General features: G+C 53.8%; 1 protein-coding gene across 1 annotated transcript; it reads right to left on the bottom strand.

Moving 5' to 3' along the window:
• Nucleotides 1-1574: 1574 nt before the first annotated feature.
• On the bottom strand, nt 1575-19913 carry PEF1 (penta-EF-hand domain containing 1). The gene is made up of 5 exons (XM_075553352.1): nt 19792-19913; nt 6490-6802; nt 4602-4757; nt 4101-4244; nt 1575-2495 (listed from the first exon to the last, which is right to left on the bottom strand). The coding sequence occupies exons 1-5, from the start codon at nt 19813-19815 to the stop codon at nt 2266-2268; spliced, it is 867 nt and encodes a 288-aa protein (XP_075409467.1). The 5' UTR covers nt 19816-19913; the 3' UTR covers nt 1575-2265.
• Nucleotides 19914-24296: the final 4383 nt, after the last annotated feature.

The raw sequence follows: 24296 nt of genomic DNA on the forward strand, positions 1-24296 counted from the left end.
CACTGGCCCTTTCCCCCACCCCCTCCAGATGACAAAGTAGCCCAGCTCCACTCCCTAGAGGCCACCTGACATGGCCCTGCCCACTCCCAGTGCCTGTTGGCCTAAGGGCCCAATGCCTTTGCAGAGGCTGTATGTCCTCAGACTGAGAGGGGCAGTGTGGACCTGCTGTGGGACTGGCCTCCAAGCTCAGAAGCAACCATGCCGGAACACCCTGGCTCCTCAGCCCCAGCGTGGTCACCTTTAGAGGGGACTCCATGGGTGCTGGGCTCAGAGGCACCAGAAGCACCTCATGGCCGCAGTTCTAGTCTGCTGGCTGGACCCAGCACCTGCTGGCCTTAGGCCTCCACTTCAGGGACTCAGGATCTGAGGCAGTTCCGGGGCAGTGGCTAAGTGGCCAAAGGGGACTGAAGCCTTGCTCAGTGAAGAGGAACTGAAGGGCCCCAGCCTATGGGTGGGGGAGCTAGGGGGAAGTGTGGGAGCAGTCTCCAGGTGTGATGAGGAACGAGGGGGCTACAAATAGTCTGTGGGAAAATGGAATCACAAAGATCAGGGAGCTTTCCCACGAGCTCTCTTGAGACCCTCCAACATGCTGGGTGGCCTGGGGAGAAAACCAGAGCCAAATGGTGGTAGTTTCAAAGTGGCTGGATTTAGAATCCACATCAGAAAACACAGCTCTGCAGCCACAGGCTGCCAGGAAAAGCCGGCACCGAGTTCTCTGTCATTGGCGGGTGGCAAGCAGAGGCTGGACCCCCAGGGCGGGCCCTGCTCGGTCTGAGGCAGGTCGAAGGGACCTGGAGCCCCAGTAAGCAGGGCTACAGTGCCTGCTGAGCCCCACCCCAGCCCTGGGTTCCCCCAGCCATCCAAAGCAGGAATGGGGCCTCAAGCTCTGGTCTTCATCTCGGAGAGCCAAAGGATCATCACACCATTCCCCAGCAAGCCCTCCAGGCAAACTAGAATGCCTGTGGTCTCTGCACTCCATGGCAATGCCGTCAGCAAGCTCTAGACTCCAGGGTAGAAGGGATCTGAAGCTCCAACTGGCAAGGGCCTATCCCTGTGCTTAATAAAGATGAGAGGAGTTACAACTTAATCATGTGCACTGTCTGCGAGGTGACACTGGGGCCTGAGTTACTGTAAAGGGCTGGCAGTGAAAACGGGGGCAGTGGCTCATGTGTCTCCCCCTCCTGCCCCCAGGTCAGCCATATAACTGTGTCTGGAGCTGACCCTGCAGGGTCCACTGAGCTGAACCTGGCAGGCCACCCAGTCAGCCTGCTGCCCTGTACTTCAACTGCACTCTGGCAAACCTGCTCACCGCTGTGGAGTCAGTGCTGACTCAGAGCAGCCCCCTGTGGGTTTCTAAGACGGTAACTGTTGACGGGAGTAGAAAGCCCAGTCTTTCTCCCATGGAACTGTTGGTGGTTTCGACCTGCCAACCATGCGGCTCGCAAGCCAACGCTAACCACTCCACCCCCAGGGCAAACAAGGGCAGTCCTCTTTAGACCAGGATTTGACTCCACTGAGTGCGAGAGGGCATGCGGGAACCAAGAGCAGAGGGCGGGAAACCAAGAGAAAACTCAGACACCTCATTGTTTTATTGAAGCTTACACTTTCACTGGACGTTTGGCCCCAGATACAACACAAAACAGACCCTGACAAGTGGATAAACAACCCCCCACACACACATACACACCCCTTGGCTGTGGGAGGTGGCAACTGTCAGCCAAGCATGGCAGGCGAGTGGGACTCCAAGCTGGGAGCATGGCAGCCTGGCCCCAGTCCCTCCAGGCAGCTGGAAGGTCCCCCAACCCCAGGACGTGCCAGAGTGATGGGGGGTGGGGTTAAGTGTAAACACGCCAGGGGCAGGCAGCTCTCTCGGCACGGTCAGATCCCACTTTGCAGATACGGGGCTCAGCAGGGAGGACGCACAGGTGAGGGGTGTAGCTGATAGCAAGGGCTTCCCACTGGTGTCAGGACAGAGGAGGGAGTGCTACTAGAGTATGGGCGGGGCCCAGCTGACTGGACCCTAAATCCATGGCCATAGCTGGTGACTCTGCTGCCTGGGGCTGTCAGGACATCCACTGCCTAGTCCTTCCCCAGGCCTGGCCCCACCTGTTTGGTGGCTCTGACGCAGGAGCCCCCGCCCTCCTGGGAAGCATGCTGTAGAAGTCCAGGGAGAAGGTTTTGCTAGGAAGGGCTGGGGAAGGGGAGGCCCACATGCCCCTCCCACTCTAAGGGGCCCAGAACAGGCCAATCTGGAGATGGGCGGGATCAGAGCATCCGAGAGGCTGTCATGGTGACGAAGTCCTCGAAGCTGAGCCGAATGTTGCCCTGGACAGCGGTATCTTTCTCCCTGAAGGCTTCGGTCAGCACCTGCAGCTGGGTGCACACCTGGATGAAGCGGTCCAGCTGCATGGAGGGATTGGCGGAACGTGGACAGTAGCGGGAGACCAGGAGTTGGCTGAACTGGGGGCTCAGATTGTAGCCCATTTGGGACAGAGCTGCAGAGGAGGGGCACACAAAGTGGACACAGAAACCCGCCATGAGTACGTCCCCCAAGCCCAGTAGGCCAGGGGCCATGGAGCGAGCACACAGACGCACGCAGAGGACAGAGGCCTCTAGGCTCTAACCAGTGGCAGGCACACATCAAGTGCTCCATCTGGCCACTGCCCTACCCCGAATCCTTTCTCCAAACCTCCCCTCCTTCCCATTCAATCAGGGGCTCGTGGGGTCTCAGGGGACAATGGTCTCTCCTTGCTCCCTCTGGCTCAGCTGCATCGTGGGGGCAGCCTGAGGCCCCTCCCCTGCGTGCCTACTATGAGACCAGGGGCAGTGCATCATGGCGGGGTGAGGTTACCCCTGTCCTGCAGGCTAGTCTGGTCTCCTGTAAACACGCTGGAGGACTGAGTCAGAGTTACATGAGGCGACAGTAGAAAGTGCCTGGCACATGAGAAGCCCTCAGCAGTGGGACTCGTTGGAAATATTCAATCCTCCCGGCTTTCTGCTCCTTGACCTCCTCCCCAGGCTGCTTCTCTGCCGATGTGGCCTGCCCAGATTACATCTCAGCCACCCAACTTGTGGGCCTTTGGGCAAGTCCCCCTCGATCTCAAGAGGATGATGAGGAAGCTCCCTCCGAGACGGGGAGTCAAAAATCAGATGGAAATACAAAGTGTTTCCCAGTGAGCGAGTCTGTCCCTGAAGTGATCCAGGCGACTGCAAAAGCAAATGTCTACACTGCAGACTGGATTACAGGCTAGACATTTGAGCATGTTTTCCCTAAAAACGGGTGGTAGGGCAGATAAGTTAGAGAACCAACGATGTACCATGAAAAATGTACTTGCAGAGGCTGGCAGAGTATGCACTCAATAAACATCGGTTTTAGGGCTTTGCTACTCGGACCCGGTACAGTGGAGGTCATCAGAAAAGGCCATCTCCTCTCCTTTCAGCCAGGGGTGATGGACATGGTGGGCTCAGCACCAGCCTGGGGCCCCTCAGTGGGATGGGAATCCACTGCCTGGGCAAGGTGCGGGGTCCCCAGGAAGCTGCAGGCTACTCCCGCCTGAGTAGCCAAGGCTCCCGGTCAGGAGCTCACATTTCTGTCTTACTCACCACTGGCCTGAGCCCAGGCTGCAGAATCCAGTCCCAGACCAGACTCTAAGCCAGAGACGTGGCCTGCTGTCCAACAGCCACTGTTTCCAGTGGCCTGGCTCTCAGAATAGCAAAGGAGCACACCACGTAGCAGAGCCGGAACAAAAGCCCACCTACCCAGGCCCCGTGGCAGGGCTCATTCCACCCCCCGTGGGAACTGGAGAGGAAAGCACCCACAAGCCACACAGGCTGGCCACAAGGAACCCGAGGGACCAAGTGCCTGTCCCTAAGGCTCCCCGCTGGCTGGGGTGGTCTCACCTAGCACTGTGAGAGTCACGTCACCAAGGGGTTCATGCCGAATTCTGAACCCTGGCGTTTCCTTTCCCTGGATCTTGGCTCAAGATCACAGCTAGCTCAGGTCCCCGCTACTTGGGAGTAGAGACGAGAGACACCCAGGCCTTGTCTCAGGGGTGGGAATCTAGTCCGCCCTGCCCACGTGCACCGGCCGCAGCCCTCACCCTGCTGCAGCTCCGAGTAGCTGATGGAGCCCGAGCGGTCGCGGTCATACTGCTGAAAGAGGCTCTTCCACTGCTGGATGAACTTCCACAGGGCTGAGAAACCGTAGATGTCGATGCGTCCCGACTTGGTCTTGTCAAACATATCTGAGGAGAAAGGCAGGGAGATAGCTTCCCCTACACCTACCATAGACCCTCAGCCACCCTCCAGCTCCACCCCATCCAGAGCTGCACCCAGAGTTCTCTCTGCAGGCTTGTTAGCTAGGGACCAAGACCTCATCTCTGTTGACCGCCAGCTCCTTTCAGGTAGGGAGTCCCATTTTGCTGAATGGGAAACAGAGTCTATGGCCCAGTAGGGCCTAGAACTTGAGAAAAGCCTAAGGGACTCTCACCTGGAGCACAGTTTCTTCTCTGAACCCTTCCCCAGTCAAAGGCACCCTGACCTGAGCCAGCCCTCCGGGGACTCTGCCCCGTCTGGGCCATCATGGCAGGACTGGGACTCACTTATCATCATGAGGCAGGTCTCGTCGTTGAACGAGGACCAGTTGGAGTTGACCAGCGCCTGCTTCAGCTCCTTGATGGAGATGTAGCCACTGTGGTCAGCGTCCACCGACTGGAACCAGGAGTAGGCCTCAGGATCCACATTGGGTGGAACCCCACCTGGAGGAGAGGTGCACACCGGGGAGTCAGGCCAGGGCAGAGGGCCAGGGGAGGCGCTTAGAGACGCTGGAAGGGCAGGCCTCCGGGCCTCCCCACCTTACAAATGCACCTACGACCTGCTTCCCGCGAGGCTCATTTCCTTTCAGCAAAGGAGTCTGCTCCCTGCGCGGACAAACCCTGCTGATTGCTGCTCTTGGGAGTTGCCAACCAATCAATGCCAACTCCTGGCAGCCCCACATGGGCAGAGCAGAACTCCGCTCCACTAGGTTTGCAAGGCTGTTTCCTTTCCGAAGCACACTGCCAGGTACCCATTGTCCTTGGACAGCAGTTGTGTCCTCGGGGAGCAGCACCCACAGCTCCCTGTGCAAGGGACGCTGTGGAATGTGTGCGGTTTGTGTACACGTGACGAGCTCAGACTTTGGAATTGAAGCGGCCGGATCCTGGCTCTGGTGTTCGCCAGCTCCTGTGCCCTTCGGCCCACCCTGTCCTGAGTAGTCTGAGAGTGAGCCAAGGCCCTGGGCTGTGATGATTACAAGACAGGCCAGCAAAAGAGAGCTCTGTTGGCTGTTAAGTTTCCACAGGGGGGAGGGGGGCTTCCATTAGAGCCAGACAAGGGAGGCTCATGGCAAAGGCGCGCGGGGCGGGGGGGGGGGGGGTGCTCAGAGCCCTCCAGGGAAGGGAGGAGGGGGACAGGGGAGGGGTCTGGAACTGGCCTCTGGGCTTAGGATCGTCCCTGCTGGCAGTGGGGCGCCTTTCGTGGCTTTCAGGCGGGAAGGAAGACGGGCGAGCCTGTCTCAAACTTTACATCCTGGGTCCCGTGGGCCTGGGCACAGGCGCCAATGCAGGAGACCCTTCGGTCCCCGCAGGAAGCGGCACAGCGCCAAGTGCCACCAGCTGCAGCGGCAGCCAGGTGGGAGGATGCTGTCGTCCAGGGTGAGCAGCCACAGAGGTGACTTCTGCCTCCAGCCCTAGAGGAACAAGTCGCACCATCAGGGTCCCATTCTGGGCAGTGACCTCCTGTGGTGCAGAGACGAGGTTTTGAAGGGATGAAGAAACCCACCGAGACAGACGAGACAGACGCTGCTGAGCTGAGCAAACAGGCAGAAGGGCTGGTTCTGATGAGAGAAAGGCCGCTGGCTTTTGTAAATTATTTTCTCTTCAAGGCCACTAAAGATCTCAACAACTAGACTCTCTCACCTTCTCAATGCAGTCAAATGCCTCTCCTCACCCAGGCCTGGGCCTGCTCCCTATGGTGGCTTGTACTTTTGCTAACCCCACTTCCCTGTTAGAGCACTACACTCCCTCTCCCCAGGGTGGCTTGCCGGGTCCCCTCCTCGAGGGGAGTGCACTCCCACCATGTGGACATCAGGTGTGGCCAGGGGCATGCGCTGCACAGGAAAGCACTCGAGAGCAGAAGCATCAGTGGTAACACGCTCCCTTGGCTCTCCCGCCGGCTCTCGTCCTCTCCCGTGGGTCCCAGAACAATGCGGCATTGGGAGCAGAAGCGCAGCGGCCACCCCAGCTACAGATGTGCAAGCGCTGTGACTAGGCAAGGGGATTAGGCTTGTAGCACACCGACAGACAGCTCCGTCTGCTGACTGGTCAGCTACGGCTGATACCAGCTGCCACGGTGGCCGAGGGCAGGCTGCCAGCACACCCAGGCAGACCAGTGGAGGCTCCGGGTCACTCAGGACCAGCTCAGAGGAGCGCCCAGTCTAAGATGACCACTCACCTGGAGGGCCCTGCCCATAAGGCCCGGGCTGCTGGGCACTGTAGGCGTTTGGAGGCGGCTGACCATAGGGGCTCCCAGGGGCTGCACCGCCATATGGTCCTCCTGGCATTCCAGAGGGAAGTCCCCCAGGGTTGGGGTGACCATAGGGTCCGCCACCAGATGGTGGTCCATAAGGCCCTCCAGGGGCAGGGCCCCCGAAACCGCCGCCACCAGGGGGTACTCCGCTTCCATACTGCCCCCCGCAATGGGGAGCTCCAGGGTAGTAGCTACCCGGAGGGGCTCCGGGCGCTTGCCCTGCAGCTCCTGGGCAGCCCTGCAGGAAGAGCAAGATCAGTTAGAATGAGGGCCAGATTCAGCCTACAGCGCGGCGCTCCAGTCACAATGCACCACCCTGCCACCCTTTCCTGGGAGCTGGAGGCAGGGAACTTGAGGCTTTTGGAATTGATTAGACTGACCCATGGCCACACTGCCCAGGATCTGCTGAGCCTGGGCTTGAGGGCTACTTGCCGGACATGAAGGGGCCACATGACCTCACCCGCAGCCTAATAGATGCTCAGTAAGTACTTACTCTCCTATGAGTGAGCAGGCAAATGAACGCAGAGAATGGCATGACCTCACCTGGGGACCCCAGCTCAGCAGCAGAAGCCGCTCAGGCTGATCCTCATCTGTAGGATCGCACCCACAGCCTGGACCCACCCAGAACACGTGGTCCTGCCCGCCAGGCGCAGTGCACGGGGCTCACCCACTCTGCTCTGTGGGGCGGAGCCTCAACACAACCGCAGCTCGGTGGCTAACTGGCCCCATGCAAGTTCTGCTGCTCCTGAACCAGGCTTTCCCGCCTTCTGCTGTAGGATGGGAGCGGTCCCCCCACCTCCCAGGCTCAGCTGCCATATGGTGATATGAATGAAGCGCTTTAACACAGGCCCTGGCACAAAGTAAGCACGCAGGACACAGTGCCTGCCAGTGACCATCCCGAGTCAGGGCAGTACCACAGACTGCCGGAGGGGCTGGCGTTTGCACAGCAGAGCATACATGGAGGGCATTCCTCTCTAAGCTCCTATGACAGCCCTGCGAGCCAGGCATCCCTGAAGCTCAGAGTGTCCGGCCCCAACTTTCTGAGCGGCCAGTCTGGGCCCTGCAGAGTGCAGCCCCTCCCACCAGCCAGCGAGCAGGGCTACCAGACACGGCAAGCAGCGGGGCTCGGCTCTGAGGGTAGCACCTGCGAGATGTCTTCCGGAACATGCTGCCAGGCACACCAGCAGCTGACATGGTCCCTCTTCTCCTAGTTGATAACCTCAAGGCTAAGGCCAAGTTCACACTTCAGTGAAAGGCAAGCCCACGGTTCCTGGCAAGACTCCTTCAGAGACCATGAAATCACAGCGAGATCTCGGTTCAAAACCAGCTGTGGGCCGGGCCCTGGGCTCAATCTCTCTGAAGCCATTTCCCCACAAGAAAGCATTATAGTCCCTTCTCGGGGTCGACTTGTTCTACGGATTCTAAGAAATGTGTGCAGCAGACTTTGAGTAATTTAATTCTTAGCCAAAGAATCCTTTTGATAGAACAAATACAACTCATAAAGATAAGAGATAGTAGAGTCCTGAGCACTGACCATGGCCCCTCTCCCCCATAAGGACCCTGCAAAACCCTAACAGTGCCTCAGAGGACAATCTGGATGCCACAAGGATCAGAACAGGGGCAGGCATACAGCGAACCGGCAGTAAGACTGAGCTGCTACTGGTTAGCTGTGTCCCCAGGCCAGGGAACTTCTTCGGAGTGAAGAGGGATCCAGTAGCATGCCGCTCAGAAGGAGCTCTCAGATACAGGAGAGGCCTGGACACAGCGCGGCAGCATCAGCACCTGCCAAGACACGGGCCTTTGCAATGGGCACAGACGCACAGGCAGGGGGCTGCACAAGGAAGAGGGGGCATCAGGGCGAGTTTCTGTCACAGGTGTTTGTGGAGGTGTGTGGGTAAAGGACCTCAGGTGGACCTAACCTCATTTCACAGATGGGGAAACTAAGGCCCAGCGAAGGGAGCCCAGGTCACACTGTGAACTGGAGGCCATGATGGGGCAAGATCCCACAGGCACCCGGCCTCTGTAATGACTCCCACTGCCTCCAGCTCTAGGGCTGAGTTCCAGTGCTGGTGAGGGGACAGGCGGGGCCTCTGCAGGGCAGGACACAGGTGCAGTGCAAGCTGCACACCAGACCCGGAAGCAGCTGCTCCAGTCAACATTCCAAGCCCCAGGCCAGGCCGGGGGCACGGGAGGCATGGTGGCCCTCCCACCAGCGTACTGCCCAGCACAGCCACATTCTGGGGACCTGCTGGGTCTGGCGCGGTCTGGCTGAGTCAGAGCCCCCAGGATACATTTCACAGAGCACGTTCACACCGCAGGCACGACTGCCCGATGCTACCAACAATCCCAGCGGGCCCATTCTTCAGATGAAGGAACCGCAGAACTCGCTGCTAAGTGACGTCACTCAGTAAGCAGTTACAGAGCTGACAGGCTCTGTGTTAAGCCTGGGGTGCATGGCAAGTGGGGTCTGGGCAAGAAAGAGAAACAGGAAACACAGAGGGGGCAGAAGTGGTGGTACCTGGACAGGGTGCAATGGACAAGTTGAAACAAGATACTCATTTTGAATCGTTGATTGTGAATGTTAAAAAACAAGAGCAAACCTCAGTGGGAGCCTGCCCTTGAGGAGCCACAAGAAAAACTGAATCATGCTTGATGACGCGCGACGTCACCGGGAACCTACAGGACAGCAGAACAGCCTCCATGGGCTTCTGAGACTACACCTCTTTACAGAAGTATCAAGCCTCATCGTTCTCCCTCAAGAGAAGCTGGTGGTTTCCAACTGTTGACCTTGTGGTTAGCAGCCCCCGTGCTCACAGATGGAGTGCTTCCTGAATGGGCAGGCAGTCAAATGAATACATGCATGCAGGGGCCACAGGGGTTTCCCTGAGAAGGTGGGGCAGGGACACGAGCGGGGCCTGGAGGCACAGCAGCCATTTCCCCAAAGGCAGGTGGCATGGGCATCCAGACAGAGGGAGGTGAAGGCAAAGGCACAGACCACTGAGTGGGCACAGCATGGCAGGGAATGGACTAAAGGGCCGGGCCCAGGGGGAGCCCAGAAAGCCCCTCTCCACATTCCTCAGCCAAGCACACCACCACCACCATCACCACCGCCCCCCTCCAACCCCACAGCGCGCTTTCGCTGGTGAGCCGGGAGTGAGTTCTCAGTGTCTGAGGGCAGTGTCTGTCTCTCCAGCTCCCCCACCTGACAGCGAGCCCCAGAGGAAGACACTGGCTTCATTCATCACAGTCCCCAGGGCCCAGCACTGTGCCTGGCACCTGCGAGCCCCCATCAATATTTGAACAAACGCACACCACTCTGAAGAGTCTGGGCTTTATGCTGGAGGACAGAGCGCCACAGAAGTGTTTCCAATAGGGGAGGAACGTGCTCAGGGCTCGGTTTAGAAAATCACCCAGAGGCCGTGCGGAGGCCGGGGCCTGCGGGGGCGGCAGCAGCCCCGGTGCTGGACAGGCAGGGCTGGAACCAGACAGCAGCCGTGGAGATGGAGAAGGGGATGAATGCTGAAGCTATTTCAGAGGTAGACTAGACATGACTTGGCGACTAATTAGATCGGGAAGAGGCGGAGGGGAGTGAGGAAAAGGAAGTGTACAGAGTGACTCAGGTTTATGGCTTGCACACGGAGGAGGCGGAGCCACCCACGAAGGGACAGGCAAAGCCCCACTGGGGCGGCAGCCTGGGGCGCTGGCGGCCTGACGCCCAGGGCCCGCACGTTGTGAGGAACCGTTCCTCTATGGCACTCCACGCTGCCAGCCATGTGCAGTGTTATTTCTACAAGTATTGCATGCTGATAACCACAGGAGGGCGACAAGGGTGAGGCTGGGGGCCCAGTCACCCTGCTTTTCCAAGCACCGCAGAGACACCATCCCTAGGAGTTCAGCAAGGACCCCTGGTGGCTCAGCGGTTAAGCACTCAGCAGCTAACGGAAGGAATGGTAATGTGAACGCCCCTCCCCTCGTGGCACTGGGGGAGCAAGACCTGGTGATGGCAGTTCACAGCCTGGAAAACCCGAGGACACAGTTCTACTCTGTCACTTGGGGTGGCACGCAGCAGTTCCAGGGCCCCTAACAATAGCCATTAGCCACCCTTTAACTGATTACAAACCAGCTCTGTTCAATATGCTTGGGGGGGGGGGGGGGAACGACCAGCAATGTCTATTGAGATTCTTGGGAGTGTTTTCAACGCAACTGGCTCTCATTGTCCTTCGTGCTGTGAGCCAGGGGCGTAGATGTAGGAATCACACTTCTCACGCATGCACTACTGGCACAACACGATGGGGGCTCCAAGCAGGGTCTGTGTAATTCACATCTTATTCTCTTCCACCGCGGCACCAGACCCAGGGTGAGCGCCACCGCATCGGAAGAAGCCTGAATGAGCTTCCAGCCCGACCTCTCAGCTGAGGGTGGAACCCACGCAGGACCTCCTGGACTCGGCCTGCACCCTCCTGCACTCAGAACGTGGTGTATTCTTTTGGCCTCTGCCCTCAAACCCTTTGAGAAGCTCAGAGCTGGTCCACGCAGAGTTTCAATGAGGCAGAGAAGAGGTGGCACTAGAGAGAGGAGCTGATGTCCTGGGAGCCATCCCTGCCCCAAGTGCTGCCGGCTGAGACCCTGCTAATGGATTAAGCCATCTGGAGCACTCCTGGGCAGAGCCTCCTAAAATATTTAACAGCCAGAAACCTGCAACCAATAAACAGTGAGCCAAGAACTGTCCCAAGACTTCAATTACCACCTCTGTGCTGACGCTCCAAAACCTCTCTCCAGCTCTTTCTCCTGAGCTGCAGACCCACATAGCCATCCACCGGCCGCCCAGGCCTTCCTGCCAAACCCATCCCTCCCTCTCTGGTCCCATCTGTGAGCAGGCCCTCCTTCTACCCAACCACCCATACCTAAACCCTAGGGTCCCCTTGGGCACCTCCTTTCCCTCCCCTCCGGCACCTCAATTAGTTTTTGCAATTCTATCTCCCAGGTGTCTCTCAAATCCACCCACTTCTCTCCATCTTCGCTGGGTCACTGCTCTCTCTCGCCTAGATTATTTCAGCAGCTTCCCAATTGGGCTCCGCTGCCATCCCTTCTCCACAGTGCCCCCCAATACAAATGGTAGTCCCCTTCAGCACCCCCTTCCCTGCTCTTTGGCTGAAGTCCACATTCCCCAGAGAGGCAGCCAGGCTGGGGGGGTGGGTGGGTGGGGGGAGGAAGGAGCTATCTTACCATTTCTCCCACTTGTCAGTAGCTAAACCCAAACCAAAAACAGAAATCACAGCCATTAAATAGATTACAATTCATAGCGACCTGCAGGTCAGGGTAGAACTGCCCCTAGGCGTTTCTGAGATTGTAACTCTTCGCGGGAGTAGAAAGCCCCATCTTTCTCCCAAGGAGAGGCTGGTGGTTTCAAACTGTTGACCTTGAGGCTAGCAGCCCAACTCAGAACCACTATGCCACCAGGGCGCCTGGTCTCTAAAATGTCTCCAAAGCCCCGGGTGCTCTGCCCTGCTTCTGTCCTGTGTAGGTCTCTCCCTCTTTCTCCTTTCTTCAGAAGCCTCCCTGCCAGTGGGGCCTGAGTTTGATCCCCTGCAGTGTTTCTGCCCTCTTGCCTCACCCCTGCCCTGTTTAGGCTCATCACCCGATTCTACCACAGACCGCAGCAGGCACTCCTGGTGCCATCTCTGCAGCGACTGAGGTAGGTACTCTAAGATCCCACGTTAAAGAAGAAAAAGACTGAGCCTCAGATTTCTCCAAGAAACGTGTCTAAGGAAGTGGCAGTGCCTCAGCCAGCCCTTGTGCAACCAGCTGTGGGGCATCGCTGCGGGACAGTAAACAGGGACTCGAAGCCCTAACCAACCCTCTGGTCTCAGAGACCAAGCTTGTATGCATGTAAAACCCACCACGCTGGCCTCCCCGCAGGGCCCAAGGGGCCGGGTTTTCTTGCTCAGCATCCCCAGGTGGGAGCCATGGGAAGCGGCAGGAGGTTTCACTCCTCACCACAGGCTGGGCTCCGCCTGTACTGCCTGCTGCGCGGGAGACTGGGAGGCAGGGAGCTGAGCCCCCTTCCCATCCATGTACCCCTAGGAGCTAGACGCTAGCTAGGGGCTCCTCTCCAACGATGCACCCCAAGCTAAGCCCAAGGGAGGCAGCAGGAAACAGTCATCACCGCAGCAAGAGCTGCCACCACGTGCTGGGCACCTACGGTGAGTTAGCTGTGCGCCCAGCACCCCACAGGGCGAGCTCATTTCAGGGTTGTCGCTCTGCGGTGGATCCTAACTTGCAGCAGCCCTGAAAGGAAGCAGAACTGCCCCGTGGGAGTTCCTGGGCTGAAATCTTTGTAGGTACAGGTTACCGGCCTGCTCTCCTGCGGAGCCTCGTGGGTTCAAACCTCCAACCGGTTGGCAGCCGAGTGCTTAACCATTGTGCCACCAGGGATTTGAAGTGGTCTTTCTCTTTTTATAGGAAACTGAGGCTCAGAGTCCTCCGTGCTTTGTCCCAGAGTATGAAGCTCGTGGGGAGTTAGAATCCTAACCCAGTTCTATCCCAGCTGAAACGCACACCCATGAGATGTGACGCTGCTTCTGGGATGCATACACATCCCCCCAAAGGTTATTAAAATGAAGGCTCCAGGGCCCTTCCTGGGTATTGAACAGGTCTCGGGTGGGGTCGCCAGACCAGCCACTGAGAAACGGTGTGCCCCATGACGGATCACTTTTATAAGCACAGATGGTCTCTCTAGCCAGGGTCTTGTAACTCCCGTGCATGACTGGGCGAGATGAGTGGAACAGGGACCTGTGGCTCGCCGAGGAGACTGGGCAGGTACGAATAATGCAAATTACACCAGGGCACCTTTTGGGGCTAACGCATTCACTTGTTGCCATAGAGTCGATTCCGACTCACGGTGACCCTACCGGACAGAGCAGAACTACGGTGTGTTTCTGAGACTGTAACTCTTTACAGGAGTAGGACATCTCACCTTTGTCCTGTTTGCGGGCTGAGACTGCCAAGAAGATATATGGAGCCCTCACAAGGGAACGTCAGTTTTGTCATCCTGCTAGGCTTAAAAGAGAGAGGAGGGACCCCAGTACTAGTAGGGGTAGAATGCATCCTTTCGACCTGAGATTCCTGCACAGAAAGCCTTCTAGACCTAGGAGGCAGACGAACAGAGGTCTTAACACATAGATGGTGTGCAACGGCAAGAAGCTGGGTCACAGAGCTATTGACCCGTCTCTGGCAGACTTATGCCACACATTAGCAAACTAAAAATTCTGAGAGGGGAGGGACGGAGCTGATTCCAAGGTCTGAAAATAGAGAGGAAATGTTTACATCGAAGAACAAAAACTCAAATCACTGTGAATGAGGGGGAGTGCAGATTGGGGACCCAAGACCCATCTCTAGGCAACTGGACATGCCCTTACAGAAGGGTCGCAGGGAGGAGATGAGACAGTCAGGGTGCAGTGTAACAAGGATGAAACATACAACTTTCCTGTAGTTCCAAAATGCTTCCTCCCCGCGCCCGCCCCTTACTATCATGATCCCAATTCTACCTTACAAGTCTGGCTAGACCAGAGGATGTACACTGGTAGAGTTAGAAGCTGGAAACACAGGGAATCCAGGGTGGATGATCCCTTCAGGACCAGTGCTGAGAGTGGCGGTACTGGGAGGGTGGGGTGGAAAGGGGGAACCAATTACAAGGATCTACATATAACCTCCTCTCTGAGGGATGGACAACAGAAAAGTGGGTGAAGGGACATGTCAGTTTAAGAGATGACAAAATAATAATAATTTATAAATTATCAAGGATTCATGAGGGAGGAGGGAAAAAATGAGGAGCTGATACCAAGGGCTCAAGTAGAAAGGAAATGTTTTGAGAATGATGATGGCAACAAATGTACAAATGTGCTTGACACAATGGATGTATGAATTGTACGAGCCCTCAATAAAATGATTTTTAAAAAGAACTGGAAACACAGGGAATCCAGGACAGATAAACCCCTCAGGAGCAACAATGGGAGCAGTAATACTAACAGGGTATAGGAAGGTGGGGGGAGAGGGGGAAACGTTCACTATGATCCACATTATCACCCGCTCCCTGGAGGACGGACAACAGAAGTGGTGAAGGGAGAAACTGGAGTGTAAGACATGAAAAATAACAATTTATAAATTATCAAGGGGGAGGGTTGGTGGGAGGGTGGGGGATGGAGGGGAAAAATTGAGGAGCTGATACCAAGGGCTCAAGTAGGAAGAAAATGTTTTGAGAACGATGATGGCAACAAATGTACAAATGTGCCTGACACGATGTATGTATGTATGCATGTATGTATTGTGATAAGAATTGTACGAGTCCCCAATAAAATGACTTTTTTTAAAAAAAGAAAGTAAATGTTTAGAAAATGATGGCAACATTTGGATAAATATGCTTGATACAATTGATGTGTGGAATGTTGTAAGACCTCTAAGAGCCCCCAATAAAATGATTTAGAAGAAAAAAATTCTGAGATGTGTTAGTGACATACAGAGCTGTACTTAAAAGGTTGTTTCCCTCATTTCTCCCTATTAACACTTCAGGAGACTCAGCAGAGAGGAGAGCGCTTGGGGCCCTGAGTCCAGGAACAATGAAAGGGGCTCTGGGCCCCGCCCACACTCCCCTTCATTTGCTATGTGTGACCTCAGGCCAGTCCCCGAGCCAGCTCCAAGTCAGACTCCCTGCCATCAAGTCCATTTCCACTCTACAGTGACCCTGCAGTACAGGGTAGAAACTGCTCCTGGGGGTTTCCAAGGCTACCGACCCTCATCTGGGCAGAAAGCCTCATCTTTCTCCCTCAGAGCAACTGGTGGGTTCAAACCACTGACCCTGAGGATGGCACTAAGCCACCAGCAGTAAACAGAAGGTCCTGATTCCTGCCAACATACCTTCAGGGCTCTCATGACTGAGACAGCAGAGTCTGATGCTGGGTTAGCCACAGGTCAAGGGCTGCACTTCCTCAATGGGCTCAGGCCACACCTTTTGTATGTGACCATACTCAGTCACCACTATCTGGCAGTCATATTGCTGCTACCCATGGCTGTGACTCTGGAAGCTGTGCCGGCAGTATTTCAAATGCCAGCAGGGTTCTCACGGGAGACAGATTTCAGTGGAGTTTCTGGGCAGGGCCTGGTGATCCACTTTCAGAAAGTAGCCAATGAAAACCTAGTGGATCATCCTGTCACACTGAGGCAAAACACTGAAGGGGTGCAACGAACAGCAAGGAAATGGAGCGGCGAGGTCCCCAAGGAATGCTGAAGGTGGACTTTGGGGCCCCAACAGACTGGACTAGAAAACACTCCTAAAGGCCAACAAACAATCCTTGAACTAACTACAAGCTTTTCTTTCTTGTTGTGTTTTGTTTTGTCATTGGTTTGTTATTGTTGTTTTGCTGTATATTGTTGCTTGGTTTTGCTCTGTCTTGTTTTTGTGCATGTTATTATCTCCGCAGGTCTGTCTAAGTAAGATAGGCTGGATGAACAATTTGGAGGAGAAAACATTGGGACCAGTAGTTGGGGGGGACATGGGAGACAGGGAGGTGGGGGGAAAGGTAGTGGTGTTAACAAACCTAGGGACAAGGGAACAAGTGATCCAAATCAGTGGTGAGGAGGGTGGAGTGTGGGAGGCCTGGTAGGGCACGTTCAAGGGTAATGTAACCAAGAGGAATTGCTGAAACACTGGTGGGGACTGAGCATGATAGTGGGACAGGAGGAAAGTCAAAGGAAATAGAAGAAAGAGCTGGGTGGCAAAGGGCATTTATAGAGGTCTAGATAAAGACATGTACATATGCAAATATATTTATTTATGATGATGGGGAAATAGATCTATGTGCATATATTTATAGGTTTAGTATTAAGGTTGCAGGACATTGGGTCTCCACTCAAGTGCTCCCTTAATGCAAGAATATTTTCTTCTATTAAATTGGGATTCTATGATGCTCACCTTCCCTATGTGATCGCTGAAGGCAAAGCGGGTGCATCAGCAAATGTGGTGAAGAAAGCTGATGGTGCCCGGCTATCAAAAGATATAGCATCTGGGATCTTAAAAGGCTTGAAGGTAAACAAGCGGCCATCTAGCTGAGAAGCAACAAAACCCACATGGAAGAAGCACATCAGCCTGTGTGATCACGAGGTGCCAAAGGGATCAATTATCAGGCATCAAAGAACAAAAAATCATATCTTTGTATGCTCACCTCCCTGATACGATCACAGCAGACAAATGGGTGGATAATCAAATGTGGCGAAGAAAGCTGATGGTGCCCAGCTCTCAAAAGATATAGCGTCTGGGGTCTTAAAGGCTTGAATATAAACAAGCAGCCACTAGCTGAGAAGTAAGAAAGCTCACATGGAAGAAGCACACCAGCCTGTGCGATCACAAGGTGTCAAAGGGATCAAGTATTAGGAATCATCAGAACAAAAAAATCCTATCATTGTGAATGAGGGGGAGTGCGGGGTGGAGACCCAAAGCCCATCTGTAGGCAACTGTACATTCCCTTATGGAAGGGTCACGGGGAGGAGATGAGCCAGTCAGGGTGCAGTGTAGCAACGAAGAAACATACAAATCTCTTGTAGTTCCTAAATGCTTCCTCCCCACCATTATGATACCAATTCTACCTTACAAATCTGGCTAGACCAGAGGATGTACACTGGTACAGATAGGAACTGGAAACAGGGAATCCAGGGTAGATGATACCCTCAGGACCAGTGGTGTGAGTGGCGATACTGGGAGGGTAGAGGAGAGTGGGTTGGAAAGGGGGAACCAATTTTAAGGATCTACATGTGACCTCCTCCCTGGGGGACAAACAACAGAAAAGTGGGTGAAGTGAGACGTCAGACAGGGAAAGATATGACAAAATAATAAATTATGAATTATCTAGGGTTTATGAGGGAGGAAGGAGCGGGGAGGGAGGGGAAAAATGAGGAGCTGATGCCAGGGGCTTACGTAGAGAGCAAATGTTTTGAGAGTGATGAAGACAATGAATGTACAAAAGTGCTTTACACAATTGATGTATATATGGATTGTGATAAGAGTTGTATGAGCCCCTAATAAAACGATTAAAATAAGAAAAGAAAACCTACGATCTGCTGCAGTGCTGCTGGGTGGGGGGGGCCCTTGGGTGGGAGGCACTAGACAATGGCCTCAGCAAAAGACAGACCAAGTCAACAATCAGAAAGATAGCACAGCGTACCACGAGCCAGCATCCACTGGAGGGTGACTGACCCCATGCTCAGTGAAATGTTAGGTCATACCCCACCTGTTCTCCCACCCCCACCTCGTGTTTTATTTCCTAAATTACTGGGTGGACTTGGGCGAGCCAGGACCCTCTTTGGGCTTCAGTGTCTGCTTCTGTAAAATGAAGGACTGAATCATAACTGAGTTCCTCTCAACACCAGCCTTCTTGGAATCTAGAAAACTCCTAATACAGTAGAACCCCAGTCCTCGACCACATCAGTACTCAACATAATCGGATTTTGACACGAAATGTCGAGAAACTTTTGTATTGGAGCTCAAACAAAACATCAGAATCTGATCAGAGACCCATGATTTTTGTAAACAAAAGCAGTTTGTGTTCCAGTCACTCGGTGTTAGTTGGTATTATTAGTATGTGTTGTTTAAACCTTTTGCGGCTGTTCTAAGCGTTCTGCTATAATTGTCTTATTTTTTTGTGATATTTTGTACTGTTTTTAGATAAAAAACATGGGTCCTAAGAGTGAGTTTTTTTGAATCATCATGATAAGGAACTGGTTATCGATACTGTTAATGTAGCAAGTCCTTTCAGAAAGCAGTTAATGAAATGCCAACAGCAGATCACATTACACAGATTGGTGTTTTTAAGAGAAAGCAGCCACGTGGTAGTAAAAAAGGCAAAGAAGGGGGAAAAAAATCCTCCTGAAAAGCAGTTTTATGGAAGGGGATTCCCTTCCAAACAATGACTCTCTCTCCATAGCTCCTCTCCACATCCATGTCCACAGATCCAGATCCTCATCAGTCTCAAAGTATGGGCCATTCAGTAGCTGTTAAACACTTTTAAAATGTTGTTCTTCTTATTTAAGTTATATTATTTAACTGTGAACTTATTTACTTTGAAGTTTCTGTGTAATGTTTTGTATAAAAAGGCACGGTTAGGGTAAAAGCTTGGTGGTCAAGAATGGATTAATCCGTTTTCAGTTATTTCTTAAGGGGAAAAATTGATTCAGAACTCGACTGCATCACATCTCGATGCTCTGCTCCCTCTGGAGTTCTACTGTATTAAAAGGTAACACTAACTACAGCTACGCTTTTCCAAACCCAAACACTCCCATCAGTCCATTGCCTGGGGTGGGGGTGGGGGTAGGTATTACACTTGCAGGACCAAACATTTTACAAGAACATCTCGGCACCACCCAGAACAGCTCTGTCAGGCTGACCCTATTATCCAGCCCTATTTACAGAGGAGGCCACCTTGGGTCTAGGGGCTCAAAGCGATTTATTTAAGTGGTGGTGCTGTGGTTTCCGCCTACATCTGAGTGCACACTGCACGTACCCACCACGGGTCGTGTCACCATCAAATGTCATTGCCAACGTCTCTTAACACGGCATTGTGGCCACAGAACCACTTCCTTACAGTGGTCTTGACCGGATCCTGGTACCCAGTGGGGCAGAGCTATCTGCAGGCTGTCCCGGGGTCTGCGGCTCCTCTTGGGACCCTTGCAGTGCATTCTCTGGGGCTACTTTTCTTTACGTGTGAACTGGGGTGCTGGCCTGAGCCAGCAGGGAAGGGAAATAAGCTCACTAGCAGAGCCCGTTGCAAGCAGATTCTCCAGAACCTTCTGGCGCAATCCGTCTAGGGCGTGTCCGGGAACGTGTGTTTTAGGCGATGCCCAAGATGACAGCGATGGAACCGGGCCCCCAAACGTCCTGAAGACTGCCTGGGACCCCGCCGGGCGCCTCTGAGAAACTGTCGGGTGCAGGCCTGGTCTACGCTGGTTCCGTGGGGCCCAGGGGCCCCAAATCCTTGCGTGCTCAACGTCAGAAGGTGAGCGACGCGACCTCCCAGACGCTCGTCTCTGCGTGACGTGGACAGGCGCGACCGCCGGTCCCTGTCCCCCCTCCCCCGCCCCGCACGGCCAGCTGAAGCGAGGCGCGGGTGAGAAGGGCCCGGGAAAGGAGAGAAGGGCGGGCGGGGGCTCCGGGCGGGGGTCCGCGGGCCCTCACACACTCACCTGCCCGTACGGGTAGCTGGACATGGCGACTCTGACGTCACACGCCGGCGGGGGCGGGGCTCCTGCTCTCCACGCCCCCTGCCGGATGGGCCTGGGGGCGGGCCCGCTTCTGATTGGATGTCAGCGGCTGTCAATCCAGGGAGCCCCGTGGTTGGTGGACGTGATGGGAAGGGCGGCGACCCCGGGAGCCTTCCGGAGCCCGCGGCGGTGGTACCGGCGCGCCGGTTCTTCCGTGTCCGGACCTGGAGTCGGCCCATGGCTGGCCTGGCCCGGGTCGTTAGCGAGGAGCCTGGGGTGGGCTGTGGCCGCGGCGGCCATGTTGCAGCCTGGCCAGTGGGACGTGTGACAGGGGCGCAGTTACCGCCGTCACGTCACGTTCCCTCCCGAGGACGGTCCAGGCGGTTGCCGTGACAACGAGGAACCGACCGAGGCCTTCGGGAAAGGATGGAGGCGGGTGGCGGAAGCTGGCGGAGCGGTCTCTAAGGTCGAGACCCCTGGGAACCAATTAGTAGCCGAGGGGTGGGATCCGCCTACAGACCTGGAGTCTTGGAAGAGAACGTTTCGGGACGTCTGGCGGGGAGGCAGATTGGATGATCTTTTTCTGTATTTAATAAATGGGGAAACTGAGGCCCAGCGACGCAGCGATTTCCCCCGGTTTCACAGTGGGATAGTGGCAGGGTGTGGCCTAGAAATGGAGTCAACGATGCCCGCTCGTTGACAGGAAAGTCGCGACTGGGCCCATTTACTCTACCGCTTCCAGGCAGCCCTTACCCACAACTTGGGTGTTATTTGATGACTTTTAGTTCTCCCGTGTGTGCAAGGATTGTGTCTGGTTTTGCCTGCCATCATCTCTCCGGTACCTAGCACCGTGCCTGACACCATGTTTGTTTTTAATGAATGATTAAATTCAGATTGATAAGTGTTAGCCAGTTCGGCCCAATTATCTAACCAAGCAGCCAGTGCTGGGTCATGACTGCCATCTTCCTGTTCCATAGGCTGCAATGACTCTTCTTCACCCACGCAGACACACTGAGGCCCTTCTGGCCATGGAGGCTGGATCAAACTCACCTTTCCCACCTTAGAGCCTACAGCTCTTCTTTGCCTGTGCCCTGCACCTCCTGTGCTGAAAGTCATTCTGCCACTCAGTGGGTTTGCTTTGGAGGGAGGGGGTAACTTGATGTGCCCACTTTCTAACGCTGTGGCCTTGGGCAAGTTTCTTAACCTCATGGAGGCTCAGTTGCCTCAGGTATTGGAAACATCAACATGGAAAAAGGATTGGGCAAAAACAAAAGCGAGGTTATTGCACCTGCTCCTGCGGAGACTAGGCTCAAACTCCGTCTTTCACCTGGACCAGCAGCTCTCCCATCTCCCAGTCTCCTCCCCGACACACAACCTCCCACATTTCCTCCCACAACCCTCCCTTCCAAAGGTTGATGCCCGTCTCCCTTTGTACTCAATGCTGTCACTGCACGAAGCATCCGCTTGTCTGGTAGAAGCCCTCTCTTTTGTTTCCCTCCAAAACCATTTTTCCCTCTCTCCAGCTCAGAAAATCCACCCAGTTGCTCAGGTCATGGATTTAGGCTCATTGTTCAGTCCTCTCCTCTCCCTGCCCCTCCCCCTGACACACACACACACACACACACACACACACACCATTTGCATTAACTAGTTGCACAGATGCTCTGCCCGTTCTTCCCTCTTTGCACTCTCCCCCTCCCCCAAGAAACCATCTTTTATCTCTACGTCAGCCTCCTGAGCAGCATCCCTGCTGCCTCCCTCACTCCCTCTCCCCCTCTATGCTTCACGGGGCAGCCCGAGTGATTGTCTTGACTTATACACCAGATCATATCATTCTTGGCTCCAACTCCTCCAGTGGCTTCTCATTACTCTTACAATAAAAGGGAAACTCATCTGGGTGACCTACACATCCCTACACGACCTACTAATTGAATCCAAATGCATCTTGATGACCTTCATGGCTCTACATCACCTCGACGCTTGCATCCCCAGCCTCCCCGCCACAGCTGTCCTCGGTTCTCTCCACCTGGGGAGCCTGGTCTCCAGCCCTGGAACAAAGCTCATTCTTTGGATTCGCCCTGTTCTCTGCCTGGAACGCAGTTCCCTCGGCTCTTCACTGGGTAGGTCCCCCTTGTCACCTCTCTTCCTGGGATTGCACTCCTTGACATCACCTCTACACCTAACACACATACACACTGCAGCCAGCTGTCTTATGTATTCATGATTCATGTCACTTTGAAAGAGCCCTGCTGGTGGTGTCGGGTAAACATTGGACTGCCAACTGCAAGGTTGGTAGGTGCTTCAAACCCACCAGCCACTCCTTGGGTGAAAGATGAGGCTATCTGCTCCTATAAAAAGTTACAGTCTAGGAAAGTCCGGACAGGGTCACTTTGAGTAAGAATCAACTCGATGGCAGTGTGTTAGACTGGCTTGACTAAAGAAACAAAGTGAGGGACGTGTGTGTGTGTGTGTGTGTGTGTGTGTAGGAGAGAGCTTTATATCTAAGAGAAACTGGACATCCCAGCCCAGTCCAACTCAAGTCCATCAGTCCAATATTAGCCCATATGTCCAATACTGGTCCATAAATTTTTCTTTAGACTCAAGCAGCACATACCAGTGGGTGAAAATTCTTGTAAATCCAGCGGCAGTGGGAACACCTCAGAGCGGGCTCCTCCAGCTCTCTGGGTGTGGCTCCTCAACAGGAAGGTGAAGCAGAGAGAGGTGTGACTTAATGGACTATTCTGATTTGACTTTGCTTATGGATGCGGACACACAAGGTTCCAACTAGAATGAAGATTCTTCACAGCAGAGAACATGCTCGTCTCCTCAGAGCACTGGTGGGCAGTATAGAAATTGGATACCCAAAATTGGGGGGATGAAGTCATGAAATGGCTGGCTTACAAACCTTAGGTGAGGAATATATAGAATTTTAGGATTATGGTATAAGTGTTCACATAACTGCAATTGTTAAGCATAGAATATTTGCTTTGTTGCTTATAGAGTATTACGTTTAAATAAGGCTGACACATTTTGAGTTATAGACATTTTAGCTTTATCCTGTTAGGTATAAATATTATATATCTATTTTGTGTGACTAAAGAGTTGTGTACAAGTGTCCAACAAAAAGTGTCAGGTTGACAAGGAGTGATCTGTGGTAGTTACATAATCTCACGTCAATTAGAAGATTTTAAGAGTGAAGGGCTGGAGTCTAACCTGTCAATCAGGTTCCAGCCAGACATGCTTCCTTGTGGGCGTGGCCTTTCAATGACAAGTCTGGGAACTTCCTCCCTTTTGACCTGGCGGTGGGCCGCACCTCTTTCTGCTTCACTTTCCTGTTGAGGAGCCACACTCAGAGAGCTGGAGGAGCCATGTGGAGACCCATGTCAGTTACTTTTCACCCACTGGCCTGTGATCTTTCTGCATTTGACATCATTGCCTGTGCTGCTGCATGTATCTTAAGAAGAATTTATGGACTAATATCAGTCATATGAGCTAATATCGGACTTAAGGGCTTAATCTGGACTGGGCTGGGATGTTTTCTTGATATACAATTACTTTGATATAAAGCTCGTTCTTGCACATAAATTAGTGTCTCTGGATTTTTTTCTCTAGTCAACCCGGCCTAACACATACATCATCATTTAAACCCAGCTCCATACCCTTCCGTGTGGATTACGACTCATTGTAAAGGATATCAAAATCCTCACAATTGGGCCAATAGGTAACATCATGATCAGTGGAGAAAAGGTTGACGTCAAGGATTTCGTCTTGCTTGGATCCACAATCAATGCTCATGGAAGCAGCTGTCAGGAGTTCGAAAGACACATGGCAGTAGGTAAACGTGCTGCACAATTCCTCTCTGGAACATTGAAAAGCAAGGATGTTACTTTGAGTGCCAAGGTGCGCCTGACCCAAGTCCTGGTATTCACCATTGCATCATATGCATGTGCACATTGGACATTGAATAAGGAAGACCAAAAGAGAATTCATGCATTTGAATGGGGTGCTGCAAAGAAGATTGAAAGTACTGTGGACTGCCAAAAGAGCAAACCCCACTGTCTTGGAAGAAGTACGGCCTGAGTGCTCCTTGGAACAAGGATGCCGAGACTTCATCTTAACTCCTTTGGACAGAAAAGAGGAAAGCCCTCCGCCAGATGGATTGACACAGCGGCTACAAGAATGGGCTCACGGACAATTGTGCGGGCGAGGCAGGAGCCGCAGTGTTTCACTCTGTTCTGCAGAGAGTCACTGTAGGAACACACTCAATGGCCCCTAAAAGCAATCAAACGCTTTGAACCAGTCACCGTTTGGAAGTTGATATGACATGCCTTCATTACTTTCATAGCCTTCTGAACCAAAACCAGTCCAAAAAATATTGGTAGAATTTGATTGCCAACTCCTTGCCTATGCTGATATTTAGGCAGAAAGTCCAGGGAATATAGGGGAGGAAAGAGAAAACTGACGCCTGGCCTGTAAATGTTGAGTCA

Source organism: Tenrec ecaudatus, chromosome 1 (genome assembly GCF_050624435.1).
Source record: "Tenrec ecaudatus isolate mTenEca1 chromosome 1, mTenEca1.hap1, whole genome shotgun sequence".
Taxonomy (NCBI): Eukaryota; Metazoa; Chordata; class Mammalia; order Afrosoricida; family Tenrecidae; genus Tenrec; species Tenrec ecaudatus.

Excerpts from the sequence above, each read along its gene's own strand:
- PEF1 (XM_075553352.1), bottom strand. The coding sequence starts at position 19,815 with ATGTCCAGCTACCCGTACGGGCAG. Across the intron at positions 6,803-19,791 it reads CCAGCTACCCGTACGGGCAG|GGCTGCCCAGGAGCTGCAGG; the intron begins GTGAGTGTGTGA and ends CTCTTCCTGCAG. Across the intron at positions 4,245-4,601 it reads GACCTGCCTCATGATGATAA|ATATGTTTGACAAGACCAAG; the intron begins GTGAGTCCCAGT and ends CTTTCTCCTCAG.